A 13,617-nucleotide genomic window follows, 5' to 3' on the forward strand; every position below is an offset into this window, starting at 1 on the left:
TCAGTATAGGATGATTTTTAATAAAACCGTAGTATATGCTATGATATTTTAAAATTTAACATGTCTTCTCACATCAGAATATGACTATAAAATACACTTTCTAACGGATCTGATTTATTTTACAACTTCTTTTGATTTGCCTAAAATTTAGACACCTACAGCTTCCAAGGATATCCAAGGATGGTTATTTCCTTACATATCATAGAGCCAAAGTGTTGATTGGTATCTCCAACTCTCAATTACAAACCCAGTAATTTTAATTATTCCTTTCTCCTTCACTTCTTTCCCAAATTCAGATGGCTTAGGGCTATCATTCTGCTCCATCTAGCAATGCTTTCTGTGATTTAATGCATACATACACATGCTATGATGTCATGCATTCACTGCTGCATGTCACGGGGAAAAATAATAGGAAATTATTTGCTAAACATCTTACTTATAATATTGTTAGGCTTGTGAATACACAGTAATGTATAGAATAAGCTTAAAAAACTGTGGAAATATGAGGAGAAAAGCCAATTTGCAGATGAGTGCCAAATGAAATTGAAATTAAAAATAAAATAAATTAATTGATAGTAAGGAGCAGAGTCCTTCATCTGAGTCCTGCAGTAAATGATCAGAGAGAAATTAATCCAGAATTAGTACTGGCTTCTTTTGAAGCATAATACAACCATGGTGAGATTTGCTTTCACTTTTGTATATCTTGTTGGATGAGAGATTTTTAACAAGGGAATCTAAGTTCAGAAAGAGCAACATAATGACTGGAAAAATTAGGTAATGGGGTGTCCTGGGTTCAGCAGTAGCAGTCATTTTTCTCCTTGGTAGCTGGTGCAGTGCTGTGTTTTGACTTTTAGGCTGGGAACAGAGCTGATAAAAATGATGTTTTGGTTTGGCCAAGGACTTTGTGAGCCTCATGCTCTTGCCAGGGAGGAGGGGAAGCCGGGATGAAGCAGAGACAGGACACCTGACCCAAACCGACCAAAGAGGTATTCCATACCACAGCACGTCATGCCCTGGATGTAACTGGGAGTTACCCAGGAGGGCTAGGGGACTGCAGGGTTGAAGGAGGTATCAGTCAGTGCTTGGTCGGGCTGGGGGGGGCGAGTTATCAGTCGGATGGTGACGAGGTGTTATATTCTCCTCCCTTGTTATTTCCTTTATCATTACTATTATTGGTGGTAGCAGTAGTGATTTGTGTTATACCTTAGTTACTAAACTGTTCTTATCTCAACCCATGGGAGTTGCATTTCTTTTCGATTCTCCTCTCCGTCCCCCCAGGAGTAGGGGGAGGGCAAGAAGGGGGGGGGGATGAGTGAAAAGCTGTCTGGCTGGGGTTAAACCATGACATGGGGAAACATCAGAAGATTCTAATTGCATAAATTGGCAATGAAGACTCTAATGAGATTTATGAGAAGAGTCTAAAGCACTTGAGTAAATAAACTCAACAGTAGGAGAATGAATTAGCTCCTGCAGGTGTGGTACAGCTGTGCTTAATTGGATGACCTCAACAAACGTGAAAATTTAGGTGGAATACTGGCAAGAGGCCCTTTGGGTCTAGTCATTAGGTTGAGAAATAACAAAGGGAAAACATAATAACCCAGCTGATCACCAGAAAACATATAGTGTTTCAAAGTAATCTTATTCAACATAGTATATTTCTAAGCATCTATTCTCTGAAAAACAGACCATTTATTCTCTGAAAAACAGACCATTCAAGAATGAATGCAAAGGATGGGATTCTTCTCATGATATCAGGCTGTCTAAACATTAGGCTAGTTCAAACTAGTCATCCCATCTGCTCTGCTGTTGAAGGAGAGAGGCACTTACAGAACACAAATCATCCTTACCTAAAATCTGACTTGCCTTCTCTCCATCTGGGATATAAAGGGAGCTGATACGACTAACTCTGCCATTAAGATGGCTGAAATTTTGGTAGTATGAATTCTAGCTTGAAAACGACCACATGAAAAATCATCAGTTGAACAGGGTCATGATGTTTCAAAAGTGAGTTAGCATACCTTAAAGTAAAACCCTGATGTGACAGAAAATAAGGAGGTGGCTTAAGAAAATTCATTAGCATCTAAATACTGGTGATAGAGGAGGAAAAAATTAGGATCCTTCTTGGAATATTTTCTTGAAATTTCCCTAGAAGACCAACTGACTATAAACCCATGCACTCGAGTTTATGATCTTCACAGGACTCACCATCAGGTTTTTCTTAATTACTTCCTTGAGGTATATTTCCATTTCTCATTTATGGTGATAGTTGTATATGAATTCATCCTCACTAAAATAGGTCTGGAAAGGAAGGAGATAACTGACAGTAGCAAACATTTGTCAGGCATTTACATCAGAAATCCTGCAGTGAATGTTTTGGTGATAATCCATCCCCTTTAAAACACACAAAGCATTTTTGATTTTGCCTTCAGTCAAACCAAGCTTGATTTTCTTAATTTACAAGCTTTCCCTTAAGTTATTATTCTTGCTATTACTATCATGATCATTATCACTTTTTCTACTACTGTATTTACTTTATACCTCCTATTTCTGTGTATCCATGTGAACATCAAGCCCTCTTCCCTTTAGTTGATATTTAAAACCCCTATATGTTACAGAAGTTCGTGTGGAAACCAGATTTCATCTAGTTTGAGTCCCTCACTGAGTCCCGCACTACACCAGGGAAATTTCTTTCTCTTGGTAGTTGTGTTTGTGGCCAGGCTTACCACACTCTGAAATTTTTTTGGTTTTTTGTTTGTTTGTTTGGTTGGTTGGTTGGTTGGTTTGTTTTGTTTTGTTTGTGTTTTTTTTTTTGTTTGGTTTTTATTTCTGATCTAAATCTCCAGAAGGTACAAATTCTAACTGGATTAAGCTGGTTCTGCTTTACATCTTTATCCCCAGTGTCTCTCTGCTTATACTTTCAAGGAAACAGAAGATGTTTTACATGTTTTTTCATGCTTTATTTGATGGGGTTTCTAAGTAGTGCTGCAGTAAACCACCAGGTGGTAAATATTTTTTTTTCCTTGACTGCAGCTCCCTTACAACACTCCTGTTAGGCAGGTGTGCAGAGAAGCCACATAACCCAGCTGTGAGTGGCCCAGAACTCTTTTACAACTAAACCCTTTACTTATAAAGTTCATCACCTTGCACTTACAAACACTAGGTTTTTTAAACATGTGTTAACATCAACATCTTTGTTTGTCCTAAAGGACAATGGACTTCTTAGGTTTTCCTTCACAAAGGATTTGTGGGAAAACAGGGGGGATCAGGCCCAGTTATCAGGGATTCATAAAGAGTACACTCTGCTTGACCAACCTGATCTCCTTCTATAATAACGTGGCTCACCTGGATGATGAGAGAAAGTCTGTAGACATTGTCTGTTTGGACTTGAGTAAAGCATTTGATGCTGTCTCCTGCAGCATTCCCCTGGAGAAATTGACTGCTCATGGCCTGGATATGAGGATTCTTTGCTGGGTTAAAAACTGGCTGGATGGCAGAGCCCACAGTGCTGGTAAATGGTATCACATCTAGTTTGCAACCAGTCACTAGTAGTAGCCCTCAGGGCTCGGTGTTAGGGCCAGTATTGTTTAATATCTTCACTGGTGATCTGGATGAGGGAATTGAGTGCATTTGAGCAAATCTGTGGAGAATACCAAGTTGCTTGGGAGTGTTGATCTATTGAAGGATAGGGAGGCTCTGCAGAGGGATCTGGACAGGCTGGATCAATGGGCCGTGGCCAATGATATAAGGCTAAATAAGGCAAAGTGCCAGGTGCTGCATTTGGGCCATAACAACCCCATGCAATGCTCCAGGCTTGGGGAAGAGTGGCTGGAAAGCTACTTGGTGGAAAAGGACGGGTGCTGATTGATGGCTGAACATGAGCCAGCTTGTGCCCAGGCAGCCACAAAGGCCAGCTACATCCTGGCCTGTATAAGAAACATCATAGCCAGCAGGGCTGGGGAAGTGATCATCCCCTGTACCCAGCACTGGTGAAGCCACACGTCAAATCTTGTGTTCAGTTCTATGTCCCTCATTACAAGAAAGACACTGAGGTGCTGGAGCGGGTACAGAAAAGGGCAACAAAGCTGGTGAAGGGTCTGGAGAATAAGTCCTAGGAGGAATGCCTGAGGGAACTGGGGTTGTTTAGTCTGGAGAAGGCTCAGGAGGGACCTTATCGCTCTCTACAACTACCTGAAAAGAGGTGGTAGTGAGGTGAGCGTTGGTGTCTTCCAAGTAACAAGTGATACAACAAGAGGTAACAGCCTCAAGCTGCACCAAGGGAGGTTTAGACTGGATATTAGGAAATATTTCTTCACAGCGAGGGTGATCAGGCACTGGAACAGGCTGCCCAGGAAAGTGGTAGAGTCATCATCCCTGGAAGTGTTAAAACACTGTGTATATGAAGCCCTCAGTGACATGGTTTAGTGGTGGTTTTGGCAGCCCTAGGGTAATGGTTGGACTTGATTTTAAAGGTCTTTTCCAACCTATTTGATTCCATAACTCTATGATTCTAGTACATGTCAGTGGCATTCTTAAAACCAAACTAGTTCTTAAGAAGAGACACTGAAACTTACTCCAGATGCAAATTGCTGATCTAAATGAAGTTAACGTCAAAAATCCCAATTCTGTTGAATCATGTTTTCCAAAGGAAATTTAAGGATTTAAGCAGCAACTACAGGATAGAGGAAGCTTCTCTTTTGATCTTGAGGATTTTTTGCTCATTTAGATTTGCCGCTTAACACACACATACACAACAAAAAATAAACACATAAAGTAGTTATAAAATACAGCACAATATGTATAACACATGACATACACTGTTAGTGATCTAAAACATCTGTAGATTTTAACTGGAAAGAGAATATTTGAAAAGCTCTTAATTTCCTTCATTTTTATTTGCTAAATTTCTGCACATCATCAGTAGAATTAGCCATAAATGAGTAATAGATAGATGTTTCTGCTACTTCAGTTTGATGTAAAGGCATTTATTCAAGCCCCTAAATATTTGAATGCAAGGATTTTTGCATCATATATTTAAATGAATCCTCTTTAGGATTATTTTAGAATAATAAAACAAAGTGCTTTATCATACAATAAATTCTTAACGTAAACACTTACTGCAGCTTTGAGTAAACGACTTTTACAAAGTTTTCTCCACTAGGGGTCTCTAGAGAAATACAAGAAAATTCAGCGTAGCTGGTACCTTAGACATCTCTTCTTTACACTATTTACATTTAGTGGAAGATGAAGATCAACACTTGTTCTATGTCTGTTTCATTTCTTTGCATACATTTCTTCTGCTGTGGATAATAAAGAGTCCTATTACTACAATAATAATTAACACCCATGAGGTGATTTAATGTATTTTGTAATTAGAGTTTCAACATTTATAATTAGAATTTCAACATCACATCCTTTAGGAAGAATGGCATTGAAAAAAGCATTTACCCAAAGGAAGAAAAAAAAACTAAGGTACCTACTTGCTGGGGTAGCCACCATTTCTAAATGAAGAACAATTTAAAATAAATAAAGTAGCAGTGAACGCAACTGAAGAAAGCATTGACTAATCTGGACAGTACTTTAGCTGGAAAATTATAAAATTATTCATCTGGTGTGCTGTTCAGCACGGTATTATATCACAGACAAAACAGAGCCTGTCTTCATTACTTGTTCCTATATCCAGGCTAAACATAAGCTTAAATGAGGAATAGGTTTTATGTAGTTGGATTGTTTTATCTTCTTGATATTCTTCTTTAACATGATGATATCATCAGGGTATCTGTAAGGTTTAATATGGATCATCCTTTAATTTGGCTAATTAATAGGACTTCATATTTGCATATTTCTTCACCACCGGTTTCTGTGCTTCCCTATTACTTCTATCACCATGTTTGGTAATATGTTTGACATTTAACAATCCAGATTGTTTCACCCCTGAAGTGGAAAGGGGAGTTTCATAATATTAATACATAGAATTTGGAAGCTGAAAGGTCTTAGGATCACTATACATTCCCTTTATGCCCAATTCCTACCGTAATTAAAAAACAGTGGAAACAGAGAAGAGTAAGGTATTATTAATAAGAACTACCAGTTCAAGAATTATAGCCTACTGATCACAGGAAACAAATGGAGTTTGCTGTGATTTGAGGTTGGATCATTAATCAGAAAGCTGAAAAAATATGGAAATATGAATACTTGCCCTGCTCAGATTTCTCCTTCTTTACCTTGTGGATAGCTCTGGAAAAACGAGGAGCTCAATGCATGCAGCAGCAGTAATTTCTACTCATTTTTTGATCCTAAGTAGTAAGTATGGAACATGAACTAAGTGTAGAAAATGAACTATGCTGAGAGTCGAGCAACTCGGGAGGAAGGCACTCCTGAGCACCCCGGTTTCTGCATTCTGGGACAGTTCTGGGACTTTCTGAAGTTTGTCAAGTTCCTTTAACAGGGTATCTTCTGATTTTTTTTCATCTGTAGACTCAGAACAGCAAACAGTAATCAACTGAGGCAAATTAACGCCTTGAAATGTCATAGCTACACATTTAAAAGGCAATAATTCTCACTTTATTTTTTGCTACAAAGACCAGAAAGAGATAAAAAGCTCTGAGAGGAATAGAAGGAATGCAGCACTGACATTTCCCTCAAAATTGTCATATTATATCACAGAGTTGACCCATCACCTCCATCAGCTGCTCTAGCAGTGAGGGTATTCAGGCTTGGAGTTTTATTTAGCTCACATGCACTGGGTCTAGGGACACCGATACTTGAGCTATTTTGAGTCTTTTGCAGATAGGATGTGCATAGGTCATAGTACAAAAGAAGTACACCTAGTGTTTAACCACATGTCCCTGCTCTTAACCTTAGAAACCATGAAGTGCTATGGTTATGTAAGGCATGATCTTAATCATAAAATGTCCATATACCTATGCCTAGTTAAAACCTTTGCCTATGATGAGATGTAGGAAAGTCCACTGCTTTTTACCCCATTTCAGTCTCTTCTATATGGAGGTGATGGTTCCAGGTGTGTCAGTCCAGTATTGCATTAATGTCTAGTTATACACCTCTGGTTCCAGTTAGTTACTCTGGTTTGGAGGAATAAACTACAGCAAACTACTGCCATTAGGACTCAACTCAATTTATAAAGATCTAGTATCATCTATAGACTATACCTTGAAAGTGTATTCACATACAAACACTTCCATATAAATGCCAGAATTTTTTCCTTTACATAGGAATTACAAACTCCTGGGTTGCAGTCCTAACACCAACTGCTCCTGTACACTTATGATTGCTAGTTCACTGGGGGCTCATGCCCCATTCATGCCAGTCACTTCACCCTTCTGCCTCGGTTCCCTCATTTACATCTTGGACTTATATTTTCCATTTACTTCACAAGACGCTCCCAAAGATTAATTAATAAGTATAGAATGGTACATAATAAAATTTTCAGATACTCGGTGATTTTTCTATGATTACATGAGGATCTGAATAAAAGTGTTATGTAATAACAACTGTTATTAGAATTAAAATGAATCTCTAAGCTAATGCTGCATTTGATTATGTAACTACTTCATAATCAGAATGTGCACTAATAGAGCTTTTTTCCTCAAGACAAAAATGCTGTTCCAGGTTACTAACAGCAGCATTGTTTGGAAATTTCACCAACTTCACTAGATAAACAGCTCATAGATGAGAGCTGTGAGGACATAGAAAGCAAAGCAGTACAGTTCTTGTGGGAAGAGACAACATCGTCCTCTGGGTTTGAACAAAACCACATGTGATGATCACGGCCTCTGAATGCTTCAGTGCTATAAATACAAAACCATAAGTCAAAAGATAAAGCTCAAACTTTCCCTGCTGTTGTGTCAGCAGAATAAAATGTTAAGCCGCCTGTAATAAGGAAGAAATTAGTCAACTAGGGATTAAAAAAATGTTTTATATAGTTAATGTATGGTACTAATTGAGGTTACTGAATCTGGCAGCAAAAGCTGCTGCTCTAAGGAGGGTGGTACGAAGTTTCAGGTTATCCTGTGGATCCCTCCCACCACCTTCCAACATGTATATAAGTTGTCAGCTCTCCAGATCCTTTGCCAGTTCTCTCTTCCAGACTTGCCAGAAGCAACAGAGGACTAGAGATGAAGATCTTTTTCTTATTCACCTTTTCCACTCTTTTGTTGTCTGCTTTTGAACAAGCAGCTGCTTCTGCTCACTATGACAAGATTTTAACTCATAGTCGAATAAGGGCACGCGACCAAGGGTAAGTAACTGGGTTTTATTTTGATTTTAAAAGGGAGCTTGTTAACATTTATCCTCCTGTTCCTTCTCATATTGTATTAAATGCAATTTTTCACTATAAATTTTCACTATCAATCAAGTAGAACTTTCTCAGTTAATTTTTACAGGAATTGTTCTTTAATAAGAAGCTTTCTGGAGAGTTTCAAAAGGAGACAGAATATTGTCAAACTTCATAAAATATGGAAAAATCTAAAATCAACACTTCTTAATGAATAAAATTCATTCATTTTAGAATCACGGAAATTAATTACACTTCACAATTAACATAATGGGATGCCAGATATGTTTAATATATATTTTCAAAAGTTTGAATAGAGTTGGCACTTATCCCACAGTTTTTTGCTGTCTTTATTTCATTCTAATGGAAACCATGAACTCTATTTAATAGCTTTCTAACATGAGAATATATACTGGGAGTCCTTTGTAAAACTTCTGTTCCCGCTAGAGCAATGCAGCAAGCTGCTCAGCAGGGTGTGCAAAGGACAATGCTCCCAAGTCAGACTGCTCAGAAACATGGAAATAATTTTAACAGCTGGTGTCAGGGAGACACGTGTCTAAAGATATTTTCCTGCAGTCTTCTTAAGTAAAAAGCATTCTGTGAATAAGAATTTTTTGCTGTCCTATCTTCCTTTGTTACATTCCCTCAGCCTGCTAAACTCACTCACACTGAGCTTTTTAAATAAAAAAAAAAATCACTGACTTCCCACTGATAGTAAAATATATGTTCTAACTTTTGAGCTTTTTTCTATTAGTGGCAAAGTGCCTCTGCTCCATGGAATTCACACTTAAGAAATTCCTTTTCTGTACACTACCATGCTAAGGAACAAGTATTCCCCATTTGAAAACTGTGACTCCTTTTATTTACATGCCAATTTACCCTTTGGTCCCCAGTAATTCCCAGAATGTTTACTTAGGTGCCTGCGGTACTCCAAATGGTTGGTAATCAAAATAGCTGATTGATTTACAGAAGACAGGGTTTCCTTCTACATAAAGAACAAGGCACTTTTCTTCCCCATCTCCCCGTGGCCTTCAGCTGCACAGATGTGTACAAGACAAAACTTTAATGAAAAGAGCTTGATGGTATTCACAACTCCATCCCTGGTGGCTGGTAATTAATTCACTTTGCAGGGGCAAGGGGGTAATGTAAGGCACATTGAGACTTGACTAGGCACAACTGGTTATCACTACTGGTCAGAAACAAAGGGGAATATTCTGTCCCTGCTGGGAGGGTGGGCTTGCCAAAGAAACCCAGCTGGGCAGTCTCAGGAGCTTGCACTGTATTTGCTTGAAAACACACCTGCCCCGGGAACTTAATTTCTTACTCTTCCTCAACAGAAACAGTATTTGAGGCATTTTACATAGAACTTTTCCACAGATGTACAGAAACTTCTTTTTAAAATGTTTCTCACTCCCACCCATAGCCCTAATGTGTGTGCCCTTCAGCAAGTTATGGGAACAAAAAAGAAATACTTCAGCACTTGCAGAAACTGGTACCAGGGAGCCATCTGTGGAAAAAAAGCGTAAGTATGCTGTGTTTCAAAACTATTCCCCATTCACTGAAATAGTATCATGTATGATACAGAAACTCTCATTCTCAGAGACAAGTTGTTTCATGAAGACACAGTAAGAATTCATAATTTTACTGGGTTAAAGCTTGTCTTTAGCTGCTTCTAAAACCACCTGGGTAACTGATCTAATAATTATTGCCAAAATATCACAAAAGGAGTGGAAAGTCTGGAAATGACAGCATAGTATATAGTCTTTTTGAAGTTTAAGAGGCTTCAGAGGATTAAGCTCAGCTAATAATTCTGAGTTAAGTATTCATAGCTCTGTTTTAAACACAAAGAGTTATGCAGTTAAGTGACTTACCCAGAACCACAGAGAGACCTAATAGGCCAGTTGTGACAAGACCTTGGCTCTACCTAGCAGAGCAGTGTGCTCAGACCACCCCTCTCTACAAAGAAAAAACCAAAATCTAAATATGGCTGTGCATACAGATTAAATCTGTGTGAGTCTGATATTCTTTTAGAATCTGTATGTGTATTTCAATTATCATGCCTTCTCAGAGTGCGAGTCATTGCCTTCTCTGTGACAAAATGTCAGTCATTACTACTTTGTCAGGCATAGAGCAGCTTCAGAGTGTGAACACATACAAACCCCCCCAGTCCTGAACTTGGTCTGCCTCACTTGTCTTGCTTAGAATTTAAGTAGTTCAACAGAGGTTGACATTGTTTATCCAGTACACTAAACAAATGTTTTTCTTTTGTACTACATTTTCTGTTGATGTTGTGCAATTACTTGGATACATTCCTCAACAGTTCTCACAGGAAGAAATTTTTATTTTTCCATTATTCTCTTACAGGGTCCAAATAGGTCTGGGGTAAATTTTTCAGAAAGGCTTAAGTGAACAGGGGGTCAAGGCTTTAATTGCAACCATCTTAGAGTATTAGGAGTCTCTTAGTGAAAGCCTGTAAAACTCTTCCAAATTCCCAAGTAAAATTTAAGTACACAATTTGAATAGCAACTGAGAGATTGTGTGCCTTAAGAGATAGAGATAAGTTATATTGATACGTGGTGCAAATTGTATATATGAGGAACTTCCCTCCATTTAAAGTAAGATTTATATTCAAAACTTTCCAAACAAACACCAGCCACTGTTTTAGATGATAAGGTAATGGGGACTAGAGATTTTGTATCTGTGCCAAAGGCTTCCTTAAGAGTGGTTAGTATGGAAGAGAAATACCTAAAGTGTCAGCAATATAAGCCAGTCAAGGATGACTCCCTTCGTAAACAAGCTCTTAAATTGTCTTTAGAATGATTTTGGATCAACAGAAAGGAGAGCATGATCAAGAAGTAACTGATAATTTGCAATTAGATAGTCATATTTTTGTTCTCCTGATTGCCAAAGTCATGAGTAAATAGGATCCACATTTTTTAGTCCGTTCTTCAAGTTTTAGAAGTGTTTTTAAAATACAGAAAAAATTATAAATTTGGGGGGGATGGAGGGAATAGGTATGTTTGAATTTAAACAACTGCACATAGCTCACATTGAATCCAAGTGAGCTTCTACAAACAAAGTTTTTTAAATAAGAAATGCAACCACAAGACTTTTAAAACTTATATGAAATTCATTGAATAGTTATTTACAGAAAGTCAAAGAATTCTATGTTGACAAAGAATTAGATCTAGACACAATCTGGGCTTGTGCTAGGGAATGGGGCGGTGCAAAAAATTATGTGGAGTGTGCATGCGTTGCTAGCAGTGCTGATACGGCTACAGTCTCTCATGTTCTCCAGTGCATTTACATATGTGGCACTCTCATTTAAAAAAAAAATATATATGTATAATTTTCCTTTTTTTTTTCCTTTTTTTTTTTTTTTTCAAAGCGAGCTTTATGGTTTGCTTCTTTTTTTTTTTTTTTTTTTTTGGCTTGTTCATCTATGATGGCTGAAAAACAATTATACTCATAGTTCTTCTTGAGCATGATCCCTATACTTAATAATGTAAAACTGATTAAGACTCCCAAAATGCCTCCAGTATTGATTTTTCACTGTAATCTGTAAAATCAGATTAAATCAAATTAAAATCCAACTTAAATCATTGCAAATTGTAAAATCAGACATGTAAATCAGACAATATTCAGGCAAGGACTGCAAATGGGCTTGAATTATGGTTTCTGTTGGATGTCAGAGGCTTTGCATTTTCTGAGTTTTCTGAAAGATGCTACATGTCATAACCCAGGGTTGGAAAGGATCCTTTCCAGTTTTCAAAGGGAAGGATCGAAATGAGAAAAAGGAAAGGATCCAAATGAGAAAAAGGAAAGGATTCAAATGAGTGAAAATGCAGTAGGAAGTTTTCTTCCATTTTCTTTCTGAGAAAGAGTTTTCAGTGCTCTGACAGCATACTACAAGTTAATGGAACTGAACTGTATTTCCAATACACAGTGTTGCTTTTCAAACACTGCCATGGCTTTGAAGTTTTAACTCTAAAGTATTGACATGAAAATGGTACCATGGCACCACTAAAACCAAGGAAAAGACCTGGCATTTATGGGCCAAGCTGTCACCCTAAGCTTTTTGCTATTGTAAACTTCGTTACTAATTACTTACTTAAAGAAGTGGAAGACAGTAACCTCAGTAAATTACAGTACATGTAGAGCAAATCATAATGAACTTCCTACATAGACAAGCAATCTGATTATTCTAAATGCCCAGAAGCTTTTTTTGGTGCATAATTAAATGTCTGGAATTCTAACTAGTCTCTCCCATTTTGATTTTTGCCTTGATCTTACAAGCAAATCCAGATAGGTTAAAACTAATTTTTCATAAAAATTGCAGATTTATATGCACTTGATGATGGTAATAATAATCCATTTCCAGTCAAAATAGACTATGTGGGTTCATTTGCCCACTTCTACATTCAATTTTGTCAGGACCCACAGGTTTATAGTATTTATCAAAATCTTTCCTCCAAGTGACATTATAATACTGACCTCCCTTTTCCTTCAAAGGACATGTTGCAAGTCATCCAAAATACTTCACCTTTTGAGTGAGGTCTGCCATACCACTGACATCTTTGGCACTACATATTATTCCACTGCAGATGCATTGGGAAGAAGGGTATTTCCTGAAAATGACTTAGACTGGAACTTGGATATTCTCACAGTCAGTACTGGAAACAACCTGTTCCTGTGGTTTTATTTCTAGACAGATGTCAAGTCTTCCCATGAGAGAAAATGTGGTCTCAGCAGAAATCTGACAAGAAATTCATTACTTTGCTAATCTCCAGAAGCAAACTGAGTTACGGATGCCTTCATGCGTCAGGAAAAAATTAATGCAATAGGCAGTTTGAACTCATAGAACTAAAGTCAGGTGTGACTTTGTTCTCTTAATTGACTAGCATTTAGAGGAATGTAAGCTATAAATAATATTACAGAACCTATGTAAGGACCTAAGCAAGAATCCTGCTATGGCCTACCAGAGGAAAACTGAGTGGTGGGACTGGGTAGATTTGGGCATGAAGAGTCTACACAAAATTACACTTGTGTAAGCATGCACAGACCAAGTCTAGAGGGTGAAAACAGTGTGTATGACAGTATAACACATGAGGGACGGGGACCTGGTGGAGTGAGTCCAAAGGAGGGCCTTGATAATCAGAGAACTGGAGCACTTTTCTATTAAGGCAGGCTGAGAGAGTTGGGCTTGTTCAGCCTGGAGAAGAGAAGGCTCAGGGAAGACCTTAAGGTAGCTTCCAGTATTTAAAGGGGGTGTTCAAGTATTCTGGAGTAGGACTTTTTACAAGGCCGTGTAGTGGTAAAACAAAGAG

The 13,617-nt window shown here is 38.0% G+C and overlaps 1 protein-coding gene across 8 annotated transcripts in view; it reads left to right on the plus strand.

The window, feature by feature from the left end:
- The first annotated feature begins 8,067 nt into the window (after nucleotides 1-8,067).
- The window catches only part of POSTN (periostin), a 35,754-nt gene continuing 30,204 nt past the window's right edge, over nucleotides 8,068-13,617 (plus strand). For 3 of the 8 annotated variants that reach the window (XM_061345132.1, XM_061345141.1, XM_061345198.1), the window contains exons 1-2: nucleotides 8,070-8,254; nucleotides 9,714-9,812. In XM_061345132.1, the coding sequence (XP_061201116.1) occupies nucleotides 8,133-8,254; nucleotides 9,714-9,812 (221 nt within the window). In that variant the 5' untranslated portion in view covers nucleotides 8,070-8,132. Of the gene's footprint in view, nucleotides 8,255-9,713; nucleotides 9,813-13,617 lie in introns of all 8 variants that reach the window. The other 5 variants (XM_061345156.1, XM_061345167.1, XM_061345188.1 and 2 more) reach the window with 4 other exon arrangements.

The sequence above is a fragment of the Neopsephotus bourkii genome, unplaced genomic scaffold (genome assembly GCF_033783945.1).
Source record: "Neopsephotus bourkii isolate Nb327-2 ecotype Australia unplaced genomic scaffold, CSIRO-AGI_Nbou_v1 NB_36, whole genome shotgun sequence".
Classification (NCBI taxonomy): Eukaryota; Metazoa; Chordata; class Aves; order Psittaciformes; family Psittacidae; genus Neopsephotus; species Neopsephotus bourkii.